The 26,036-nt window shown below is 43.6% G+C and overlaps 2 protein-coding genes across 2 annotated transcripts in view; both read right to left on the bottom strand.

Moving 5' to 3' along the window:
* Window positions 1–170: 170 nt before the first annotated feature.
* HTRA3 (HtrA serine peptidase 3) lies at window positions 171–21,598 on the bottom strand. The gene is made up of 9 exons (XM_054391551.1): window positions 21,175–21,598; window positions 13,771–13,870; window positions 11,886–12,108; window positions 11,034–11,228; window positions 8,184–8,216; window positions 7,473–7,587; window positions 2,426–2,474; window positions 462–557; window positions 171–336 (listed from the first exon to the last, which is right to left on the bottom strand). The coding sequence occupies exons 1-9, from the start codon at window positions 21,596–21,598 to the stop codon at window positions 171–173; spliced, it is 1,401 nt and encodes a 466-aa protein (XP_054247526.1).
* A 236-nt stretch (window positions 21,599–21,834) lies between these two features.
* The window catches only part of SH3TC1 (SH3 domain and tetratricopeptide repeats 1), a 37,730-nt gene continuing 33,528 nt past the window's right edge, over window positions 21,835–26,036 (bottom strand). Inside the window, exon 20 of the mRNA XM_054391422.1 lies at window positions 21,835–22,298. Within this exon, the coding sequence (XP_054247397.1) occupies window positions 21,835–22,298 (464 nt within the window). The remainder of the gene's footprint in view (window positions 22,299–26,036) is intronic.

Raw genomic sequence — 26,036 nt, 5'->3', positions numbered from 1 at the left:
AGGAGCACAACTGAATTCATCCCAGCTACTATGTACAGAAATGGCTCAGGCAGTTAAGTTAGTCCACCTTGTCATTAGTCAAGGAAGGGAAAGGACTGCAGCTGTAAAGGAGGTATCTAGTGTTCCAGGGTAAGTGAGTTTAATTATGGTGAGAGCTTCCTCACTCCTATTTACATGACAACTTCAGGCTCAATATTAAATAGTAAGTCATCATTTCCTCTTCGAACTTCAAGTAGTAGAGGTGACTCGTTCATCACAGCCTCCTGCAGGTCACTGGAGGTCACCAAAGGCCGCCCGTTGACTTTCACAATGATGTCTCCATCTTGGATCCCTCCTCTGTAAGGACAAGAAGCAAAAGGCAGTAAGAGTGTGCTCTGTGCAGAGAAAAAGAACAAGGGCTGCTCACCACCACCTATTTGAGGATTTTTTTTCTAGGAAAGAAACCAGTGTGCTCTACCTACCGATGAGAAGGTGAGTTTGGAACAACTTCATGGACATAAATGCCACTTCTGACATCCGGGAAATCAGCATTGCTGTGTTTCAGTTCTTCCACCAAGCTGAAAGAAGAAGAAAATCATGCAGCATTTGATTCCACCACAAAATCTACAGCATTCCAACATTATTTTTTAATTTTTTTTTTTTTTTTGTATAAAGAAAATTGACTGACTTCACTGATTGCCCCTTGTTCTTGTGATGAGAATGTACAGGATTTGGATTTGGACCAAGACACAGAAGATTTCAGCAAGTCAAAACTACTTCCCTGTGCAGAGCATGCTCTGTTTAAAGGTCCTGCACATCTCCTGCAAGAACCTGACTTCTGCTATTTGCAGCAGCAGCAGCAGCACAGAGGACCCTGTAGAAGAGCACAGGGATAGCAGCACTCTTTGACCTGGTCAGAGATATTCCTGTCCCAAAGCATCAATCTGGTGATGGTGCACAGATCTGCTAAAAATGTTGCTTTCTTCATTTTGCAAGTCATTCCTCATTTGTCTTTATCTAGACAGCACAGCTTTGGATAACTTCAGGCATCAGATAGCTCAGAACTGTGAGAGTTTTCCAAGGAAATTCAGCTTCCTCAGGTTTTCTCAAGGAACTGTAAGTGCATCCCTTTGTAAAGAAAGAAGACAGGAACCAGCTGCAAAACAGAGACTCTGAAAACATCCCCTCACTTATAAGAAGATGACAACACTTCAAGGTCTGTGCATAGTGTGGGTCCAAACTCACTTCTAGATGGATGACTTTGCTGTCAGACATGAAAACCCATGGGGGCCTCAGATGGGAAGCAAACCCAAATGGCTGCTTACAGCTTCATCTCATTGGGGTTTGCACTGTGGAAGCTAACAATTAAACATGCCAAGGGAAGTGGTCTTTTGATGAGAACAAGCCTGGAGACATCTTACACTGCTTCAGTAGATTCCACAAAAGCAGAAAAACCTCTTGTGGTGTTCACAACTTTGCAGAACAACATGAAACTCAGAATGCCATTACTGGGATTTGTGCCAGCTGAGGATCTGACCCTTTGGGGAAGATTGCAAGAGCTGAACTCAACAAACAATGATGGATTTACTACAACACCAGCTGGAAACTGTCTTCTCCAATTCTGTAGTCTACTGCCACTTTGGAAAGGTGCCTACTTCTGGGAAAGAACTCATGTCTAAGAGCCCTCGTGTTATGGCAGGGTAGAGCTGGGCAGCAGCAAGATGAAGCAGTGTGAAACAGAGGGAGGGTGTCCATCTCTGGCTTTGTTATCATGGGGGCATAAAGCTTTAGTTCTACACTTCAACAACTGCTTTCCTCCAGATAACCAAATCTCATATCCTATGGCCTCCCCTGGCACTGGTAAAACTAATGCCAAACCTTCAGGCCCACTCATGGTCACCTGAAAGCAGCAGCTTGTTCTCACAGAACTGTAGAGCCATATGGATTAGATGGGTCCTTAAAAATCATCAAGTTCCAACCCTCCTGGCATGGGCAGGAACACATTTTACTACACCAGCTTGCTCAAGGCCCCATCAAACCTGCCTTTGACCAGTGCCAGGTTTGGAGCCTCCACAACTTATCTGGGCAACCTGGTCCAATGGTGAAGAATTTCTTCCTAATGTCTAATCTAATCTTTTCATGTCACCTAAAACCTGGTGTAACTCCAGATATCTTTTTCAAGAACCAAAATCCATGTTCAGCCTCTTCTTACTATCCCTCAGCTCTCCACAGGGCACTCAGCACTATCAATACTTAAAGAGAACGGCTGACAGTGGTTTTGCAGGTCTCAGAACATATTTCACCAGCATCACTGGTGCAGGCTTCAGAGAAGCTAATGCACATTTCTGGATTCTCTGGAGAGTTGTAATGAAAGCTGAATGGTGAAGGCCTGAAGCACTGCTGACCTCAGGCATGCCCACCCAGACCCCCTTGCTGAGGTACTCACGCAGGTGTTATGGTCAGCATCCTGATGCCAATGAAACGTTTCTTCCCATCTGCAAATCACACACAGGACAGCTCAGAAATGGAGGCAAACACTGACAGAAATAATCACTTTGATGAGCTGTTAAAACAGGATGTGTGAGCTTTTAACAGGATTCAACAGAAATCAGACATCTCCACTGAGGACAGTTTTTTGGTTTGGTTAGCTCCCTGCAGGTGAGGGTAAGGGAGGAAGTCATTTACACTCCAGAGAAGTTTTTTTCAGGAGAGTTTCAGTGATCTAGTAGCACACGGCTTCGGTAAAGGGAAAAACTTGCAACCAGCTGCCATTTCATTTGAAAGTGCTCAAGATAATGAAATGGTGTTCTCATTCAACTGTAGAAATGAGATTTAAGGGAATGAAAATGTCCACACTTCAGAGAAAGGACAACCAAGGACTCACCTGGATTCTAACCCAAATACCTTGTTATCACTAGCCCAAAAACCAAAAAGCAAGTTTTAAAAAGACCCCAGAAATATTAACCAAACTAATCATAAAAATGATCAGGGGCTGGAACACCTTTACTGTGGGGACCAGATGAGAGAGCTGGGGCTGGAGACCTCATTGTCTCAGTCTCCAGGGAGGTCGAGTGGAAAGCTGGGGAGGGAGATTTTTTGCAGGTCTGGAAGAGGACATGGTCTTAAACTACAAGAGGGAGATTTAGACTAGATAGACGGAAGGAATGTTTTACAATGAGAATGGTGAGACACAGGTTGCCCAGAGAGGTGGTAGATGCCCCATCCCCAGGGACATTCCAGGTTAGGTTGGAAAGGACCTAGTTAAAGACGCTCCTGTGTGCTGCAGTGGGGCTGGACTAGACAACCTTCAAAGGTCCCTTCCAAACCATTCTATGATTCCATCATCAGCCAGGACTCTACAGAATTCTAAATGGTGACAATTCAGTCCTTTAGGAACAACACCACATTTCTCTAGTTGACTTTTAATAGTCATGATACTCCACAGCTGGCTTATGAAAACAGTGCAGCTTGATGACATCCTGAAGTGAGTGCTTCAGTACTTAGTTACATCCGGTATGAAACAATATTTCCCCTTACTTGTTCCAGCAGAAGTACTTCACAATTTTATTTGGGCTTCTCCATGTTCTCATGTGAGGAGACAGTTTGAAAAAAGAAATGGACACAGTGTCTTCTAACTCTTATTCTTTCCAAGAAAGAGAGTCCCAAATCAAGGAATTAGTCCTCAATCTTATGCATGTCAAATATTCCCATTAGTGTCAGGGAAGATGTTGACTACTAAACGCTGGATTTACTACCCTGAACATCTGTAACCATCAGCCTTGCCTCTCCCTGAAATGTTCTGCCTTTCCTCTATTTTAAAGTGAAGTCAATCAGCTGTACTAAGTGTCATGGAGATGTCCAGTTACTCAAAATTGAAGTCTCAAAACTTTTAGGTGTGGCACACTGCACTCAGTGCTTCTCCAGTCTGCAAGGTTTCACTTTCTAAAAGGATCCAATCACGGTAATTTTCCCACCTGACACCAATCCCTTCCATCCCTGCAACGTGGGCAGCTAAATGATGAAACTGACTTCACAAGGTATGCAGAGGACAGACTCTCTGGTGACAGTTCACTGTTTGCACTAAACAGTTTGCTGCCTGTGTGAAGCAGAAATATGCAGAAGCACAAAACATACTCTGGGAGCTCAGTTAGGAATGTTTACACTAAAGGAAAGTGAAAACTAAAGAAGAGGTAAAAGGAACTGATCTGGAAGAAACAAAGCACAAGCAGGAGCTTGGGCAAGAATGAAATCACAGCAGAAATGCTGCAGATCTGTAAGGGAATTATTATCCCAGTCCAGATTCCTTCCCTTCCCAACCTCCAGCCATTTCATCTCGCAAACACAGGTGAAAAAACTTCAGGCCTCCATTCCAAGTCAAACAGCTGGCACAAACCCCCAGGTTTTCATCAACAATGATTAGAGGGAATAGAATTATCCAGTTTATTAGAAATAGCAGCAGAGACTGGACAGGCCCAGACAAGCAATTGTAGCATTTCTCATCCCCAGAGCAGAGCCCTCTTGATGTCAGGGTTAAGTCACATTGGCACCTGGAACTACCACTGTCACACTACACCTGCCATTCTGACACCTTATGCAGACATGAGGCAGAAAGGCTGGAGTAAAAAGTGAAGCTCTACATCTAAGAAGTACATCATCAGTGTGAAGCCCCAGCAGGAGTTAAAACACGGTTAGTAAGTTAGATCAGGTGGAATGAATGGGAAACTCTTGTGGCTTAAAGTTGAAGCAGAGCACAGCAGAGAGAGAGAGATCCAAATAATTTCATTTTTGGAAGCCCCAAGCCAGATTAAACACTGCTTCCAGGTGCACAAAGTCAAGTGAACCATCCTCAGCCACTACTTCAAATTTCAATCTGTTTTGTGTTAATTGGAATTCACAGGCAGCTGACCCCAGGCACCTGGAAGCACAATAATCAGTACAAAACTGAAGTCCAAAGCCATCCTCTCCATTTTCACCCCTCTCTGCCCCTGTTTATTTGCAGTTGGATACAATGGACAGGCCTTCAGCAATAGAAGCCTTCTGGTACCTGAAAGGAGCTACAGGAAGGCTGCAGAGGGACTCTTTCCAAAGGCCTGCAGTGATAGGACAAGGGGCAATGGTTTGAAATGAGAGAAGAGCAGATTTAGATTGGATATTAGGAACAAGTTCTGCACCATGAGGGTGCTGGAACACTGCAACAGGTTGCTCATGGAGATGGTTGAAGCCTCACCCCTGCAGATACTCAAGGTCAGGCTTGACAAGGCTCTGAACAACCGGATCTAGTGGAGGATGTCCCTGCTGACTGCAGGGGGGTTGGACTAGGTGATCTTTGGAGGACCCTTCCAACCCAGACCATTCTGTGATTCTCTAACATATGCCTTCTCTATAGAACTGGTAGTTAGCTGAACAACTGGGATGTGAAAGACTAAGGTCAAGTTTATGAACCAATATTCTGAGTATCTCCTGTGTGCCAGAGTCTGTCTGGAAGGAGCAGTTTCCTGAGGGGATGTTATCATCTTCAGGCAATATGCTGTTTAGAGCAAACTGGTAATAGCCTTAAGCTTCTATGAGCTGATTGTACCACAAGGGCAGATCCCACTGCATGGAACTGGAGCAAAAAAAAAAAAAAAAAAAAAAAAAAAGGCATGATAGAAACATCCCAAAAATTCTGCCTGCATCAATTCCTTATGTCAAGAAATTATGTCTATACAGACCCAGAAACTGTGACCACAGGCTTAAAAAAAATGCAAACTAAGTCTCAAATATGGTGAAATTATCTCCTAGAAATTCTCTGTATGCATCAAGGGCTTGAAATGGCTGCTCCCCTGCCTGCAGCAGAAGTACAGAGGTGCTGCAGACAAAAAAAAAAAAAAAAACAAAACAAAAAAATTAAAAAAAAATATAAAACTTGCCTATGCCCAAGGTATGCTAAGAGTGATGGCCACACTGACCCTAAGAGTAAGTGTGAATCCTTTTCCTTTGATCAGAGGATGATGTAAATGATGAAAAAAAAAAAAAAAAATCAAACGGTACATTACAACCACAAGAGAGACTTGAATCCTTCACGGTGTTTTTGCCTTAGGGTTCCACAGGTGAATTTCTCTCTAGGCCCTCTAGCTGGGCTCAGCAAATCCATCCTCTCTGGAGGCAAAGATTCCTGAAGGAGCAAAGGGGCTGATTTCAAGTGGTGGCCTTCACTGACTTCCCAGTTCCAGTTCCCAGAAACCCTCTGGCAGATGGGGGGCTTCCTGCACAAGGTTTGTGTTCATGTCTTTAGAGGAATCACCCCTCCTGGTTTGAGACAATAAGCTTGGATCTGAAGGGTAACATCTCTCATGACACACACCTGTGTCTCAGAAGCCAACAAACAGTAACCTGGGTGAATACATAAGGATTTGACAAGTTGGCTGAAACAGAATTGTCAGCTGCTTTGAAATGTACTTTCCAAATGATAATTAACAACTTTCTTCATCAACTGGCCCCTGAAGTGAAATCAATCTAATTTGAGGAATTCCACAGAGGAGGTAACATTCATCATAACTGAGGTGGTCTCAAATATACAACCAGATGCACAACTTAAAGACCTTTGACTAAGGGCCAGTCAAAGGCTGAGAGGGCCAGTGGTGCAGGGAAACAATCCTGGCATCAGCAGCTGGATAAATTCAGGAGAAGACAAGATTAATATCAAAAAGATTCAAGAGAAGCAGCAGCAGCCAACAGTCATGACAAAAGATGAGTAGGGTGTGGAGAGATGAATTGGCAAGCGAAAGAGTAAGAAAGATTTGGCCTGGCTGAAGCATGACTTGATTAGCTTCGGCTGTGCAGCATGTAGTAGGACACCCCTACAGTGTGACAGATTCAAGGCAGCCACATGAAGAGCCCCAAGCACTGCAGCTGTCAGTTGCTGGTTTATTCAGATTTATGTGCTCTTTGGTGCTGGGACCTTTCTTTTTTTCTGCCTCTCCCTTCTCCATGTATTTCTTCAGGAATTGGCACATGGCTCTTCCCCCACTGGGGTCTGAGAGTCTACCAGAACATCCAGTTATACAGCACTGAGAGGAACAACCATGGCAAAACAAAGATCATCCAAGGACACTGCACATGCTGCACTCCATCTGTGGCATTAAAGCTTTCACCTTATTCTCCGTAGTACATCTTCATCTCCTTTTCCCTTGGACAATGTGAAAGAGAAGGATAAGGTCCCTTCAACAAACCACCAGATGTTCCCAAGATCATGTCAGACTGCAATGACTCCTCTGTGTCCTGTCCTCAGAGGCCTCTCCACCCCCCCAGATTTTTACAGATATTGTCTACTCTTCAGGGGGTTGAGTAATAAACCATCCCTCCTACTTCTGTGAAGCTGTTTTCTATTTCCAGGTCTGCAGTGTACTACACTGTAAAATAATGCTGCTCCTCTCAGTAACAGGATCCCACGTTCTTGGGCACCTCTCCACCAGATGATGGCAACCACTGGAAGATGTCCCTGCAGGCCTTACCTTTACTTTGTTTGTCAAGAGACTCTGAGAGAAACTGAGTGATGCGGTCGGAAGGGATAGCAAAAGAAATTCCAGCCGTGACCTTCAAGGTGTTAATCCCAATCACTTCACCATCCTGTGGGGAGGCAGCACCCAATTAATTTGTTCCTAAGTGACAGGGTTCAGCATTTCACATTTAAAGCTGGTGTAAGACATACTAAGAGTGTTGTAATCACTTCAGAAATAAACATTTCTTGTAAGGCAGGATCTGGGCTGTGATTCACCATCCCTCTCACACTGAGCTGCGATGGCCAGAGAGATTACATTACAGTTTGTTCATCCAAAATCCATCTCACCACTCAGAAAGAGATTCCCTCCACTGGGCAGTGGAATCACTACAGCCACAATTCAGCAGCCTCCAAAATCAGTGCTGGTTTAAAGCAAACTATTTTAAAACCAGTTGTGCTGATTAACCAGGTCCCATCCTTGCTGTGCATCCCAGGTTTCATGGTGTGAACAAGCATAACCACACCCTATTTTCCTCACTGATGTGTAAAATTTCCTCTGCTCTATGGGAAAATGTTTTTCAGTGGTGTAGAAACTGAGATGTAATTTGCACAGGTTGCATTAGTTGAAGGGTATTTGACTACAGCTAGCTTTAATGACTGGAAGCTGGTGTGACCTATGAATCTTGAAACAAAACAACACACAAACCAAGCCACCTGCACTCACCAGATTAACGAGAGGTCCTCCAGAGTTGCCATACTGTGAAAAGGACATAAAGGGACAATAAATTGGTGCTTTACTGTAGGAAAGGCCATTTTCATTTCAAACAGTATGTTGTTTTTAAGTGTATGAAAGAGAGCATCTCATTTCTTAGGCAGCACTGAAGAACACAGTATTGATTACAGACTATCCCAGGAAAGGTTCACAAGAGTTCACAACTCTTGCAACTAGATTATTTTGATTTTTCAGAAACAGGCTGTAAGTTAGGAGCAACAACCGACCACTCCAGAGCTAAGTTAAGCTAAAGCTAAGTTAAGCTTAAGCTAAAGCTAAGTTAAGCTTAAGCTAAAGCTAAGTTAAGCTTAAGCTAAAGCTAAGTTAAGCTTAAGCTAAGGCTAAGTTAAGCTTAAGCTAAGGCTAAATTAAGCTTAAGCTAAGGCTAAGTTAAGCTTAAGCTAAGCTAAGTTAAGTTAAGCTTAAGCTAAGTTTAAGCTAAATTAAGCTAAGCTTAAACTAAGTTAAGATAATCTTAAACTAAGTTAAGATTAAGCTAAATTAAGCTTAAGTTAATCTTCTTAACATAAGTTTAAAGAAGAGTCATTAAACAATTAAAACCAGTATTTAAATTCTTCTAAAGACTCTCAGGAAAAGGTTTTGAAATAATTCATTGCAATTTAAAGTTACACTTCAGTGCGGTGCACATACAGGTCTTAAGTGGGTTTGTTCCTAGTTTTGGTTTGTAAGCCTGTCAGTCTCTCTGGTAGAGAAGAGCATGGTGCCCTACAGGTCTAACCACAGCATATTGTATAAGGCAGGTACCACACAAGGGCTGATTTTGTAACCACAGACATGCAGCTCTCTCTAGGGAGTGCACATGGCAGCTCTGAGCAGTCTGAAATTGCCTAATACCTAATGGCCTTCAGAGCAAACATCTAACAGGGCTACAGGAAATGAGATTTGGAGAGGCTTCTTGTTCATCTTCATGTTGGCTCAACAAGTTTGTTTTTGAGCAAGGCCAGTTTTCAAGTAGGTCTGCTGAACAGCCAAGAGCAGCAACTTAACCGCTCAAAAGAAACAAAAGCTAAGTGATGCCTGACAGCAGCTTGAGCCACAAACTGTTTACACTTTGATAGCACTGGGCAAACCTTATCAATTCTCAGAATAAAACAGATATTAACGTTTCTAGAACAGCTTAGAAGGTCCAGTTTAAACCAAGAGATCAGTTTCTCAGATTGCATCCTTTCAGTGAGCAGAGGCTGCACTCTTGATTTTACATCTGACTGACACAGGAACCAAAGTAATGACTTTTCAGCCTTCCTCAGCATACCACTTTTGCTTCACCTGTCCTCTGCCTGAAGGGTAACAACTTCAGAACATGCAGTATAGCTCCACTTAGGAAGGTATGGTCCTCTTTTCTCCTGCCCCATGTTCCTAGCAGCTCTCAGAAAGCAGCTGCATGCACGTTCCTGCTGGGAAGTCTTGGCTGAGCCACAGGAATGCTCTGAACAACCCAGCACTGAAACTCCTCCCGTTCTCAGGAGAGAACTCCTGCATTAGCTAAGCACAAAGCATCCCTATGCCAGGGACTAGCTTCACATTTTGTGGTCTCAGATGGCAAAGCAATTAAAATCTGGTGTCATTATCCTTACCTCCTCTGCTATCACCATTCCTTGTCTCAATTTGCACATCAGCTCTTGAGGGCAGTGAAAGCCTAGGTATATAGGAGGCAGCAGTCTGCTCTTGAGGAATCCTGAAGAATTCCATGTTCTAATTCCATGTTCTAATTCCATTTCTGCCACCAGTTCAGTGTCTTGCTCCCAAGGAAACCATCTCACATATTTTTTCCTATGCTCCTTATACAGCTAAGAGAGTCATTCCAATTCAATGTTGAGGTTCAGCTCCTAGATCAGACAGAAGCTTTTGGGAAAAGCTCCTTTTTATGTCCTATCTTAGCACCAGAAGCAATTCCCTCTTTCTTCTCCCTACAATTTATCTCAACAAGTCCATGATGATAAACATTTATGAAGTGCTTTATGTGTGTAAAACACTAAGAGTTATGACTTGTCATGTCAAATTTGACATTGAGGTGCAGTAAACAAATCCTGAAAATGTTTTCCTTTCAATGTGTAACATTTAATCCATAACACTGCAGACTGTTTTCTTGCAGGCTATTTTCCTCCTCAGAGATGTGTGCAGTGCTCTTTTTAGAGTGAGTACAAGTTGTATACACACCCAAGGACTTAATTTCTCTGGAACCCTCCAAGCTGCTCTGAGGGGACATTACTTTCCTGTATTTATGTATAATATGTAGTGCTGGGACCCTTAACCCCCAACTGTACCTCAAACTTCATGTTATTTTACATCTAGATTTTTACTTGGAGCATGTGATTTGCAAATGGAAACCAAAAAGAACAATAAAGAAAACAGCCCTCTCCTTATGTTCTTATCTGAGTGTCCTGTCATGAAACTGAAACAGATACTATCAACCTGATTACTCCATCTGCTTCCAATGCATGGAGATGAAGAAACTTTGGCTCCATTCTACAGCTTGCTTGGCCAGATCAGCTGAACAGAGAGAAGTGCTGATTTACTGGTGGTCTATACAACCATGACCTGCAGGATGAGAAGGGTCTGCCATGTGTTACACCTTCAGAGACAACCTCAAAAAGGCCAGTTGTATTTATCAGACCTTTCACAAGACCAATGCTGACACCACATAGTATTTTTATCAAAGAAGAGCCTATCACTGATTTGTTTAGTGGTTCCATCTCTCAGAGCACACATGTCCTGCTGAATAGGTGGGGATGTGAAGGTGCCAGGCCTGTGAGGCTCAGCTGCTCACACCCCAGTACTTACATTGATGATAGCATCTGTCTGGACATAATCCATATCCGAGTCCCGCAGGCCCAGCTCTTTGCCGTCCCGCTGAGCGGTGCTGACAATCCCTGTGGTCACAGTGTTCTGCAAGGCAAAGGGACTCCCAATTGCCACCACAAATTCTCCTGGCCTCAGATCAGCAGAGTGTCCCAGTAACAATACTGGTAGCTTTTTCTTAAATAAACACAGAAAGACATTCATTTATACCTAAAAATAACATGACTGGAAAGATCAAGAACTAGCAAGAGGTTAGGAACATTCACTTGACATCACATTAATGAAAAAGCCACTCACTATCACACACCCCAAACTGAAGCCAGGTAAAATTAGTATACTGCAGGGTGCTACTCCTTTAAACCCTTCAGAAACTAACTGCTAGTAGCAGCACCTTGCAATTTCACCCAGGAAAAAAGAAGCCAAAAAGATTCTGAAAGAGATTTCCCCATTTTCAGCAGATTGTTCCCTCATCCTCCTGGAAGCAGCATACAATCCAGCTGCTGACCAGCCTGCTGCTCTCCCTGCACCATGTACCACCTGCAGTCCAGCTACTGGCACAAAGCAGGAAGGATTAACCAAAATAACCTAGGTCTTCAGGTCACAATAGCAGAATCTGGCTACATACTAATTGAGCTGCCTTTTTTCCCTTGATTTTAGCTGTTCCTAGCACAGAAGACAAAGTGATTTAACTCTTAAGACCTGTATTTCAGTACCTTGTTTTCCCAGACACATTTCTAAGGAATCCCTAAATACATTCCAGCCAATCCCCCTGTACTAAATGAAACTGAAACAGGGGTCCCAAATCAATCGATTCACCTGCTTATGGCTGCTCACCTTAGGGTGAATCTTTATTGTTGCAATGTCAGATTTCTTGTCAATATCTCTGATGGTTGCTTCATAGGTGTCTCCATTCTGCAGCTGCACTTTCAGTTGCTGTCTCCCTGATATAGCATTGGTGCTTGACACCACGTGGGCATTGGTCACAATTAAACCAGAATCAGACATAATAAAGCCAGATCCACTGGAGAGGGGCACATTTCGGCCAAAGAGAGGGTGCCTGTACAAGAAGCAAGTAATTTGGGCTCATGAGAGAAGCATAACTTAAGAGATTACATTAGAAATCATTCATGACCTTTCACACTGAGAAGTAAAGCACTTGATGGCCCACAAACCCTGCAAAAATCTCATATTAAAAAAATAGGACAAAGAAAGTATCCTCCGCTGAAAACTGTGACTGCTTTTAGTCAGTCAGGGAAACAGCAATTGGGGTTTGCAACCCACAGGGTTTTCAATTCCATCTTCATAGGCTTCCTTGCAAAGAGGCTAGGTGACAAAGAAGGAAAGAGAAGGACCCCACCTGATCCCATCAGTTGCTTCTTCTATACAAGAAGCAAATGATGTCAAGAAACAGCAGAGCTGATAAATGGACTGATCATCCAATGGGAAAAGGGGAAGACAATACCCCTCTGTCCCGTTGCAAGGCTGTAAAGAGGTGACATCTCAGGGAATCACGATGCCCAAGTATTGACTGGTAGGAAAAAGGCAACTGAAAGACTAGGAATGTGAAAGAAAGGAAATTAAAACCCACTAACAATGGATAAAAATTGGTGGGAAACAAAATTTGCTGCAATAGAGACATTTAAATGACTTCATAAACTGTTTAAAGTATTACGACTTTTCTTTATGAACTGCTGCTGTAATGACCTTCCATTTGTTAGGGGAAGAAGAAAAAGTGCCAGGGCAGCAGAAGATGAGAAAAGGTCCACAAATTCTTTTTTCTTCCAAGCTGTGGTCCTTATTAGGAAATGGTTTCAAAGTTCTGGGCTATTCAGCAGTAAAGAACTGGAGCCAATCCCAGGCAGAATGCAGCATCGCAATTAGCGCCTAGCAGGCTGACAGACAAACATTTACTTATAGGGAAAGAACAAACAACCCTAGCAACATATGCAAAGAACTTCAACATCCTCTCCAAAGAGCAGTTACCATGTGCACAAAGCTAAGGCTCAGAAAATATGGTTATCTCGACTTTGCACATTAAAAGAGCTTATAAAAATCTAAGCAAAATTAGAGTACTCCAAGCAGAACGGCATTGATGTCATGGAATAAATATGCTATTGGTAGCAGTTTGTTCTGACAGCAGGCTGGTTTGAGCACTCACTGTTAAACCTGCCTCCTAGGTTGTTTGGAGGGCTCAGTGTTAAACTTGCTTCAGCACAGTGAATATTGTCTTGGTCAGGAATTCAGTTCCTTTCTCTCCCACCAGAACCCATTTCTGTTTAGATAGGTTACCCCTGGCCAGCACGCTACGTTCTAATGCTCTCCATGCCAAAATGAACCCACCTCTCACTGAAAGAAGGGTGAGCAACAAGAAGCTATGTTTTCCCAGCTTAACTGCTGGATTTCTGTTGCTTGTTGGATTATGTTTATTATCTCAGTTAAAAAAAATAAAACAACACATTGTAGTGAAGGCTGAAGAGAGCTCCAAAGATGAGCTGGACTTACACTATAGCAGCCAGCACATAAAGTGCTGTGCCAAGCATCAACCCAGCAAAAGTGAGCTACTGAACAGGAACAAAACACACCAATGGGGGCTTCTCTAGGTAAAGGAACTTGCTCTGAAACAGTATTTGGGGAAATTCAACAATTGCAAATGAAAAGGGCTACACTGGAAACTCGCTGTTCAACAATGCAATTAAAATCCAAAAACTGGAGGTGTTACCTGAGGAAAAGTTCAATGTGTACAACTGCAGGTGCAATCTTTTCCACCACATCTGCTATGAAGTTGAACTTGTACCTTGGGCTGCTGGACTGTAGGTGACCTATACTAGCAGAAAGAATTGGATATGTTAATAAGACAATACCCACTTTGATAAAAGAGGTGAGATAAATATGCTTGAATTGCATCTTCTACCAGGATAATTTCCAAACCGATACTGGCAAAGGAATCAAAGTCATTAAGATGGTTCAAAATTTATCCAGCTTGATCCTGAGAAAACTAAACATCAGCATCACTTGGCTGCAGGTTCTTTGATTTTCTTGGAAGTCTACAAGCCTTGTCTGGAGTACTTTTCTCAGGACAACAGCTAATTATTAACCAAAACCCACAGGGCCACAGGATAAGTCAGGCTGAAGAGACCTCAGGAGGTCTCTCAAAGCTGGGTCAGCTGCAAGGGCAAACCGGGCTGCTCAAAGGCTCCACCCAGCTGAGACTCACAAACCTCCACAGATGGAGTCTCCCAAAACTCTCCAGCCAGCTTGTCCCACTGCTTTACAGTCATCCATGAGGTATCTAATCTGAACCTCTCTTGCTGAGACTGATGTCTCAACTCATGCCCATTGTCTCTTATCCTCCCACTATGAAATACAGGGCCTCACAACTTCACTGAGTACAGGAATGCTGCTGTTAGGTCCTCCTGAAGCTTTTTCTTCTTCAGGCTGAGCAAGCCCAGCTATCTCCTGTGAAAAGAAGCTGAGGGATGTCCAGCCCCATCAACCACCCTTGTGATCTTCTCCTGAACTCATTCCAGTTTGCCAACACCTTTCCTGAATTGAGGGGCCCAAAACTAGATGTAGTACTCTATGGTCTAAAAAATGCTGACTTTTAGAGCTGCAGCATCTGGGAAGCTGTTAGGATTTTTTTGAAGCAAACACATTAGAAACCTGATGTAAACGGCAACCTTTGACCTGAAAGGTGTTGCAAATTCACATTTAAGCTGCTGCAGGCAGGTAGCAATAGATGAATAAATCCTAAGTGTTCTGCTAAGATCCAGTGCAGCTCTACATTAAACAGGACTACACACATCATCTCTGAACGCTGAAGAGAATTCTGTGGGATAAAGATCTTAGGAGGGAAAAAAAAAAAAAACAACAGTATTTTGGCTTCCAATGTCACAGCATCCTGGATTCTAACATCACAACATCACCAGGTACAAACAAAGCTCATACCAGCTTTTTTCAAACCTGGTGCAAGAGCACACTGCTTACTCAGGAGATGCAATTCTTTTCTTGCCATTTAGTCAGGATGGAGAGGCTCCAACTTCTGATTTCTAATCAGAATCAACTCCTCAAAGTTGTGCTTTGCACCATCATGACTTGCTATAAGTTCAACTCGTGTTGAAGGATGAGCACACTCCACATCAGCGTTCGTGTACCAAGTCAACACCTGGTCTTCAAGGGTTCAGGGTTTGCCTGTTTCTACATCACATATGAGTCATGAGTCCAGCCTAGATTCTGTCTTTACAAGGCAAGTAGGCAGGAGGCATCACACAAAAAAAAACACAGAAAGGAGACATTTAAGAGAGTTCTCATGCATTTTGATACTGTGGAGTTCTTATTTCAAAGATCATTTTCACCAGTCCTTATCTACAGATATTTTACTGACCATTAAACCTTGCAACTTGTAAGTTGCTTGGGATGAATATATAGATTACAGCATGATGGAGTCTAACCTACTAAAAAAAAAAAGTTGTCTCACTGATTGATTCTGTCCTTTGAATGAGTTCATAGATAGTGGGTGACAGAATTAATTGTTAAAGTCCCTGCAGTCTCTTAGAAAGCTTTGCCAATGAAGTGTTAAAGGCTGTACAAAATCAGAAAGTGAAACTCGTACATTACCACAGCATCCAAAAGACCTGAAGCAAAGACAGGAACTTCTGGAGTGGAGCCAGCACTGCCACCAAGGAAGAAAACACTGAAGAAACCAGATCAAGACAATTAGGCAATTCTCCATAAAAATCCATGAGCTCCTTTTCCTGTTCCTGGCCACGGGATTTACTTGTGAGGGGAAAGAAACTATGCTTACACTGAGCAAGCTCCATTTATGTGAGTTGGTATAAACAGAAGAACAACTTGGCAGGCTTGGCCTGGGTCTATTATTTTCATGGACATTCTCATGCACTCTGACAAATCTCTCTACCCAACTGTGTCACTACTTAGCTTCAAAGAGACACTGCAAACAGGAATCACAGAAGACAGCCAGATGCAAGCACAATTTGCTGTTACTAATCCATCTTCCTAAGCCCCTGAAGATTTCTCTTACCCTCAGTTCACACAAGCAGCTTGCCTGATTATGCAGTATGTCTTTTGCAGCCTGCACACACAGCAGGTTCCACTGATGGGATGGAACATTATCATCACACTTAGCATCTATGGGAGGCAGTTGGCTAGACACTCAGCTGGTAAGCTATCACAGAATGAGGGGGGGGAAGCATGGTGAAAGCAGATTTCCAGTTGGTGGAAACCAACATAGCTCTATGTGAGTCAGGGCAACAAAAATCAGCACTGCACATGGCCAAAAGCAGAGGAAGACACCTGCCAAAGAACTCAGGTTTGCCCCACTCCTGACTAGCCACCAGGTAAACATCACAAGTGGCAATGGCTTTCCAGGGAAGATTTGGGGTAGGCAGAGAAAAGAAGCCTGAAAAAAAAAAAAAAGCACGGAATGGATCTAAACATGGAGAAAGCCAGTGAAAACAAAATGCAGCGACAGAGAGAGGAGACTGTAAAACTGAAGCACATCTTGTCCTCCTTCCATACCATACTGAAAGCATTCCTCAGTCTGAGCACAAGTCCAGAACCTCTGTACTGGGGTCACAGGACAAGAACACTCAGACCTGAATGAATCCAAATCTGCACTACATATTAAAGGGAAAGTATCAGAAATAACAGACATGCAGACTTTGCAGGAAAAGTGTAGCTGAAGATCTGGTCAGAGATGAGCTGCTGTTACTATTGTCTGGTGGGAACTAATTTCTGATGACATCACATTGACTTAAAAAGTTCAGATGCCTCCATAGAAACTGATGTCCCTTGAATCATTTGCTGAGAATAACCATTATATGACATACTAGGAACTCAAGCTGTGGACTTGTAAGATATAACTGCAAGCTAACATTTACTCTCACACTGTTTAAGGGAACTGAAATATTGATTACTGTCAATTAATAATTATGCACTAAAATGTTAAGTGCTGGTTTTCATCTGAAGTTCTCAAAATCCTTTAAAAAGGAAGAATTGCAGCTTGATAAAACTGAAGAGGGAAGCAACAGCCAATATGGTGCAAATTGTTTAAGGGGACCCTGGAAGCAGGTAGTAACTAGTAGTAGAATCAGGGCTTTATGTCAGACCTTTCATCTACCCTTTAGTTTGCTTCAGTTGGTAGACACTAGCTGCTGCTCCTGTTCTTTCTAAAACATTTAATATGTGTCTTCTTCCCTCCTCATCTCCCCAGGCTACTCTTGCTGCCTTGCAGAGCTCCATGAGCTCTCAGACCTCTGCTGGTCCATGGAAGCAAAAGCTCTGAGTTTCCAGCAGCTTTCTGTGTTGTGACCTATTGACCTACTGAGATTTGCCACACATTTTCTCAAAGGTCTCTCACTAAGATCCATTATTTCCCACATTATTGCTGCATATTCAGAATCATCTCACAGTAACCAAAGTTAATTTATCTTGGCGAAAAGCCATAATTTAATTCAATTAACTACCTCTTGTATAACCGAGATGTCAAAGGCGCTGCAACCAGGTTGTACTTCAAGCAAAACCAAATTTACACTGTATGAGTCTTTAGCTGTCTCCACATCTCAAAAGAACCAGATTTCCCCAATCTTCTCCACAATCACAAATGCAGCAGCTTTTCAGCAGGTCTGAACTCCCACCCTACCATCTGAACTAAGCGATCAGATCTTCAGAAGCTCTCCAGCTCCTCTCAAGAGGACACTCAAAACCCAGATTTGGATGTAGGCACACAAGCTGGAGTTAGTGTTCATCCCATTCTGTAAAATGTGATCTTACATTTACAGCTCTACAGGCTCCAACTACATTGGATTTACAGGGCCAAAGCTAAGTGCCTGTCAGGTAGGAGTATCCTTACTGTTAGCTTAAGGCTTTCCTTGGACAGTAGTGTCACCTACAGCTCTGAGTTCATCTAACAGTGGTTTTATTTAATTTCTTGCAGAAACAGAATCACTCCAATCTCACTAAGACTCCTGCAAATCAGGAACTGCAATGAATTTGTAGAATTAATCTACTATGAACAGAAAAAGAAAAAAAAAATCAGCACAAATAAACTGTCATAAACCCACTGAAGAAAATAAAGCCAGACCCATTTATGTTTGCAAAAGACTGCAAGTTTCTGAGTATCTGCCAAGTCACTCCCTACAGAATTAAATCAAATCACATTCAATGCTTTCTTAAAGACAGCACATTGTATTAAAATCCACAAATTTTGTATTCATTAGGAACCTGTGAGCCTGGGAAACTCATTCTTTTAAGGTTGTTCCCCCCAATCTCCCTTTTAAAACCAGCTTCAGAAAAGATCTGTGTTCAGCACAATTATTATGGCTAAGGGAGGACTGCAACCTGGCAGATCTGATCACCAGGGATAAACACTGTCCCCACTGTGCTTTCATGGAGCAAAATGAAAGACAAATAAAAGATTATAATGTCTCTGCTTAAAAAACAGAAACATCTGCTGGAAACATAGGTTCATGGGCAGCTTTTCTGATGAATTCAGCATTAAGATCAAGTTGCATAGCTGTGCACTGACCATAAAGCCTTGGTGAGTTTAATGCCACATTATGGTTCAGGCAACTTGTTTATACAATGGATGTCTACCGTGCACAGCTGAGAACAATCTGGTGAACCAGCACCAAAGGGGCTTTCTTGTGCAGTGCAGCAGTTACACAGCCAGACAGACTGGCACAAGCCTTCCAGCAGAGACACCTCACTGCCTTCAGATGCTCGTTAGTCCTCCTTCCTAAGTGACTCTCATAAGGAGACCCTATGAGAGCATCTCTTTCCAGTTAGCGAGCCTGGGAAGTGCTACACTCTGAGCTAAACCAAACACTGTACAATATCCAGCCTCACCTGCAGGAACTCAAAACAAACTCAGACACAAGGAAAACAATCAGTAAAGAATGTGACTAGTGTTTGTGTTTCCAGACAGCACCTTGCGGTGCATTTCCCTAAATACAGCTGGAGGCAGCTGCAAGGCTTTGATGGCAGTAATGCTAACAGAAGACCTCAGCATCTCAGCCTGTCACAGCCAGACTCTAACTCAGCATCAAGACAAGCAACTGGAAATGGAGAGGAGTAGAGGTTTCAAAAACTGCATGTTCTGAAATTGGCCTAAGTCACTATGCAAGGCTACAGTTATCTGAGATTGTTTTAATGTATGTATGGTTAAGTGACATAACTAGCTAGCCTTTCAAACTCTGAGTCATCTAAGGCCAAATTGCTTTTGAGAACAGGGAAAAGAGACAGTAATTTTAAACTCTCAACTTTCTTTGAAACCTCTCATTACATCCATTGCATGTTATTGTTAAAAAAAAAAAAAGAAAGAAAAAAACAAAGCACCCAAAAACCATCCCTGAGTTCTATTCCTGGCTCAACCACCACCTCAGTCTGACCTTGAGCAAGGCATTTGGTTTCTTTGAGCTTCAGTTTGTCCAGCTGTAGAATTGAATTAAAAAAAAAAAAAAAAACACTTAACAGAGAAACAGATGCTTTAACTAAGCTGAGGTTTTCTGGGACAAGAAAAACAAAGCCAAAATAAAGTGAACACTAAAATACTTGCTTGGGGAAAAAAAAAATTTAAAAAAGAGAAGTTACTTCTGCTTCATGGCTCCAAATTCCTGAGCCTATTAACAGTAGATTCAGGAGGATTCCTTAAAGAAAATGTCATATATACCAAAGCCTAAGTACTCAGTAAGCCCTTAGCTGCAGGCTAGCTCACACTCTGATTATTTCATGTGGATCAATTCCAACCAAGTATTAGGAGTACTAAAGCTAACGGATGCTGATGTGAAAAAGAACAGGCAAACATCAACTTACAGCTACAAAACACTGGAGACACTTCATCTGCTACTCTAGGCTGGCATCCTGAGCAATTCTTGGCTCTGAGATACTCCTAAAGGAACTCCAGGAATATCACTTGAGCTCCTCCCTCTCTACACCACAGTTTACCTCTTCTCAAGAATGGGATATATGAAAGGTACCCAACTCAAGGAGAGGCTGCAACAGTAGCTCTTCTCCCTTTGACCTCTGCCAACAATTTTGCCAAGCTTGTTATTTATGACTAAACAGGGTGGTTAGTGGGTCACCTGACTTAACGGAAACACTAATGAGCAATTTAAAGCTCTGTTATGCATACAAATTTACCTTCCAGGAACACAACGGGAAAGGGAGCAGAAGCAAACCCTTAAAATAACCTATCAGTAATCAGTACATACATGAAAAGCTATTAGCAGGGTGACACTTCCATGAAGCAACCCACTTCAATAATAGTTTTAAAAATTACCAACTTCAACCATTACTAAACTATCTGAAGTAAAACCTTCCAGCCTGAAGCTGCCACAGCATATCAATATCTGAGCATAGGTCCTAGTATGTTACTGCAGACAGAAGACGGTGCTGTCAGGTGCATTCACCTCCTGCTCACCAGAGCCTTGCAGCAGCATGCAGCACACCAACTCTCCACAGCTACACCACCAAGGTGAAATCTTCTCAAACCACACCACCAGGCCTCTAGCCCACAATGATGTTCCAGGAGGATTTCTGCTGTTCAGAAAGGACCGGAGCACCACCCCCACATCACAGCGATCGCTGGCAGCCAGGTGGAGGTGCCTTTGACCTTGCAGCCTCTTGCCACCCCTAGAGCCACCCAGTCTTCCCAGGTCATACAGGATCACTGAATGGTAGGGGTTGGAAGGGATGTCTGAAGATCACAGAATCACAGAAACATTCAGGTTGGAAAAGACCCTCAGGATCACCAAGTCCAACCCAGAACCCTACTCCCCAAGCACCACATCCAAACCACCTTTAAACACATCCAGGCTTGGGGACTCCACCACCTCCCTGGGCAGCACATTCCAATCCCTGACCACTCTGAAATTTTTTTTCCTAACGTCCAGTCTAAACCTACCCAGGTGTAGCTTGAGGCCATTCCCTCTTGTTCTATCACTAATTCCCTGTTCTATCACTAATTACCTGATCATCCACTCCAACCCCCTTGCTGGAGCAGGGCCACAGGATCATCATTTTTCTTAGGGTGGAAAGCAGCCCGGCCCTCTGCTGTCTACCCAGTGCTCTCTGCCCCCATCCCGGGCAAGCCCTGCCATGCTCCTACCCGATTCACAGGCTCCCTTCTGGACCTGGGCGACGGCGGGCAGGCCGTGCTGCAGCGCCTTGCGGCTCACCGCCTTCAGCTGGCAGATGTTATCGTAGGTCCGGCCGTCGCTGCCGCACACCTGGGCGCTGAGCTTGCACTGGCAGACCCCCTTGGCGAAGCGCTTGCCCATAGGGTAGCGGCAGTCGAGGCTGTCCCCGCAAGGCGGGTCCTCTTTGCGGCCGCAGGAGTCCCCCTCGCCCGCGGCGCAGATGAGGCAGCAGTTGCAGCGGTCGGGGACGTAGCCGCTGGGGCAGCTAGGGCTGGGGCACTTGGAGACATCGCAGCGGGTTGGGCACTTGGCTCGGGACGCCAGGAGGTCCGCGGCGCCCGGGCTGCAGCTGAGGGAGAGCAGAAGCAACGAGCTCAGCAGCGACAGCCGCATCGTCGGCGGGCTGCTGGCGGGGACAGCGGCCGAGAAGGGGTGCGAGCCCGCCCGCCCCGAGAGCAGGAGACGGGGAAGGTGCAGTGGCAGTGCGGCGAGGAAAGGGAAAGTCGAGCTTTATGCACACACCGGCGGGGAAGTGTCTTCAGCCCCGAGCAGAGCGTCTGCGAGCGGAGCGGGAAGGAGCAGTAGATGGAAGGAAATAAGGAAGAAGGCTGCAGTACAAAGCCGCAGAGTCAAGACCAGCTCGGTCCGTCCGAGGCGCGGCAGCTCAGCTGCTCCTCAGGACCAGCACACGGGACTAAGGCGCCGAGCCATGGCCAAGCTGCCGCGCAAGGTGAGCGCCGTGCACCGGGAAGCAGTGAGACCGGCGCCGAGCTGAGCCGCACGGTTATATGTGGGACGTGCCCGCCGCCGCCTCCAGCAGCGGCCACGGCAGCTCCGCGGTTGTACCACCGGGCAGGCCCCACCCCGGCCGGGGAGGGACGGCTCCCCGCGGGCGGGCCGCCGGGCCGGGGCGGGCCTGACTGAGGGCAGCGCTCCGACGGGACGGGCTGGCTTGATTCCCGAGGGGACGGCAAAGCGGGGTGGGGGCCCGCACCCTTAAGGTAGGGGGACTGCTGGTAAATCACCCCTCCGAGGGCTAGGGGCCCGAGGTCAGCCTGGCTGCAGCCATCCACTCGATGTAACCAGTTGTGGGCTTAAAAGAATGCAAATATGTATAAATATAAGAGCATATAAGTGAAGAGAGCATCTGCGACTTCTGTGAGTACAGAGGGCAGAAAGCCAACGGGTATTTTGTCTTCCCTCATGCTTGTCCTCAATGTTATCAGCCTTAATAAGGGTCACCTGTGTCACCAAAGGGTAATCGAGGTTGGACCCTTGTTGTGATAAAAGCACAACGGCTCTTGGACATGAATCCTTTTTTGAACGTGATTCATCCATGGCATCCCAGTAAGTAGTACAAAACACTTTCCAAGAGCCATAGGGGATCCACTGGGCTCCCCTACCAAAAGATTCGGTAGCCTCTATATGACAGCAATTCAAAGTATTGCCAAAGCCTTAATTATTGAGGTTTGGGGTTTTTAAAAATCTGTTATTAATCACAAAATACTTGGTAGAACAGTCAGGTGGAACAGAGCATCTGTTGAGCTCTATTAACTAGCCAACCACACAGCCTTCATAAAATACAAAGTAAACCTTGCCCATGTGTGCATCTTTATCAACAAAACACATTTACTTGGAGGTAACAACTAGTCACAACTTTCAAACCAATTAATCTAGGTTAAGCTCGTTTCCAGGAGAGTTAAGCTGACTTCAGGAAAAAGTCCTTTGACATAGCTCACCCAGAGATTATACCAACCTTGGCAGGTTCAGTTGCTGCATATGACACTTCCAACCTTGACTTCTGCCTGCAGTGCCCCTTTCCATCTTCTTCATGCAAGGGATAAAACTTACGAAATTCCACAGGTGCCTTGGGCTTTCTCCTGATGGGATCGTGTGAACCAGGTTTAAGCAGGTGAAATTTACTAACTAGCTGCATCTGCCTATAAGGTCATAAGAAAGGAGAAAGTAGGATGCTGACCTCTTGAATACAGTAATTAGCATTCAGAATCTTCTCCTACAGTTAGTGGCTTGTTGTTCCCTCTGTTATAGGAGCAGAGTTGGTCCAGGGCTGGATCCTCCAGACAGCTGCAGTCTCACTTACATAAAAGTCTTGTGATGAGAAAACTTCCTGTAGAACACATCTTGCCATTTATGAAAAGGTAAGATTTACTGAATAATTCTGTTTAAAGAGTAATACCTACAATATGACCAATACAAATGTTGTGGTATGTCCTTTAGGGGGTGAGGAGACTAATAAAAATTAAAACCATTAGGTCCAAAACGTGGATCAGAAATAAACCTCCGTGTGTAAGTAATGTCAATATTTTCATTATTTATGATGACATAAGAAAGAAGCTGAGGAAAATGTTTCAAATTACAAAAAAGAATCTGTGAGTTGCTGCTGTAACTTTCACAGCTCTGTTGGTATTCAGCTACCCAGTTCTGTAGTCACACTTAGAGACTTCAAACAACAGACAGGAAAACAAGGTGAATATGGACAGATAAATACAGCAACCTTGACTGGAGAGTTTGCAATCTAGGACAAGTGTAAGGAATTTCTACAGAATCTTTCATAATTCATCAATCAGGATCTCATTAAATTAGAATTTAAAAAAAACCTGCAAGGTATTTTCTGCTGACTTGTTGGTTTATAGCCAAAATAAACCAGGTAACTTAATTTCTCTCAGATAAGTGTATCTATAGTATAGCCACTGCTAGGATTGGGTATTGACTATATTCTCAGTATTGATCAGGCTTCTCTTTATTATAAGAGATAAAACAAGAACTGTAAGGAATAGCTCAGTCTCTGCAACCCATTATTCATTTATTTGTTTGTTTTAAAATTCATTATTAAAGAAAAAAAAAAAAGAGAGTGATGCAGAGAGCAAGGCTAGCAAAAAAATGAAAGTTACACCAAGTATTGGGTGTTCCTCTTCAGAACAGTAAGAGGTTTCATGGCTCACTGCTTCTTGGTGAGCACTTTTCACTAGAATTTGAATTCATTCCAAATTCAAATGTGGCAGTAAAAGCTATGTAAATGATAATTCGTTCACTGAAGGTTCTCCATCGCTTGGAAAAATGACCGTTTTACGGGTTGTGAATCACCTCTGTCTGCTGGAAATGATGCTTCCTGCAGAGCTGGAAGGGAGGTACCTCAAGACAAATCCAAAGCAATACAGGAAATGTTCCTGGTGACTCAGTGGGTATCCGTCTTCTCCCTCGAGGGCCAAACTGTGATTTTATGCAAGTCCCAAAGGACAGTGAGGCATGTAGTCACCATGCCCTTAAGAGAGTATCAGGAGCTAGCTCCAAAATTCACCTACTGCTTCTAAATCCTCCTCTTCCCTTTGGCATAGTAGGGGGGGAAAAAAGTCTTTGTTGGCTTTTTACAAATTTAATTGTCCTGTTGTGCTTGTCCCCATCTTTTGGTGGACATGCAGGGCAGGTTTCTAGTCTCTGGTGGTTCCTACTTCTGTCTGGCTGTGTAAGTGTCATCAGAGCCATGGGTGCTGGTCTCTTGTGCTGTGTAGTCCACATAGTCATGGCAGAGAAGCAGGGTGGCACATGGTGCTACACAATTAATAGTGAAATGATGCCCTAGTGCTGCACTGGGAATCTGTATGCTGCTGGAGAAGGAAGTGCCCTTTGGATGCTACCTAGCTACATATATGACCCTATAACCATTACAATGCAGGCTTCATTACCTGACTATCATATTTTCCATTTCCAATATTTTCCTGATCCAAACTGGGTAACTATGTATCAGCTGATTAAAAGTCTCAATTTAAATCACAGAATGTTCCAATTCACACTGCTCTAAATCCTGTAATTCTAGTTCATCTGTGCAGATTTATGTCTTATGAGTGTCTCTGGAGTTAATTTCTACGTAAATCAATTTTCTTGTTATTGTTTCTTTAATATGGTTAGAGTTCAGAAACATTCACTTCTGTTACAACAGAAAGTGGTTAAAGACCACTCTGACCTTGTCATTGAGGTCTCCAAATTAGGAGCACATGTAGGAGGATTTTGAAAAGAGATCCAGAGCACACTTTAAACTGGAGTAAGAAACACTGTTTATTTATCAGATTGTCTGCATCTCATTTCCTAACCTAAACAGCCAAAGTCTGTTTGCACTCCTGACATTGCAAGTCTCACAAGCTGATCCAAGAGAACATCTGTCCATTTGTTTTCAAAACTGGACACTGCAGAAGAAAGAAGAGGTAGGAGGAGAAATAAGATTTCCAGAAACATAACAGTTCAAACAAAGTGACAACTTCCTCAACTGTGCTCATATGCCAGACAAGCTGTGCCTCAGAAACAAACTTTTGAGAACAGTTTCTTCTTTTCCCCATCCCCTAACAGCAAGTGAAAAGCAGAGGTCATTTTTTTCTTCTCTGTGTTCTGCTCAAACTTATGCAAATAAATGGTTTTTGGAAGCATTAGTGAGTCCAAAAATGTGTTCAAGAAACACTCTCCAAGTACACTGCAAGCAAATTAATAAATGAAGAGTTTGCTCCCTTCTACCATGATACACAGCTACTCTGAACTCAATGCATTTGGGCAAGAGCAAAAAGGGGAAAAAGCCCACCCCAAAACCATTCAAGATTCTCCCCCTTGTTGAAATGCACAGAATCTCTGTATGTTTTACAATAAAAATCCAAACAAAATCCCCTTCATATTGCCACCTTCCTTACTGCTCACAAGGTCTCAATGAGAATCCTCTGCCTAGGTTTGCATTTGCTGCTCCACAAAAGATGTGAATCAGTTGGAGAGAATCCACAAGATGTAAAATCATGAGAGGTTTAGAAATATGCCTTAAAGCTAAGCTTGA

Source organism: Indicator indicator, chromosome 23 (assembly GCF_027791375.1).
Source record: "Indicator indicator isolate 239-I01 chromosome 23, UM_Iind_1.1, whole genome shotgun sequence".
Lineage (NCBI taxonomy): Eukaryota > Metazoa > Chordata > Aves > Piciformes > Indicatoridae > Indicator > Indicator indicator.
Note: the sequence above shows the minus strand (reverse complement) of the source record. Positions and strands in the feature narration are given on the sequence as shown.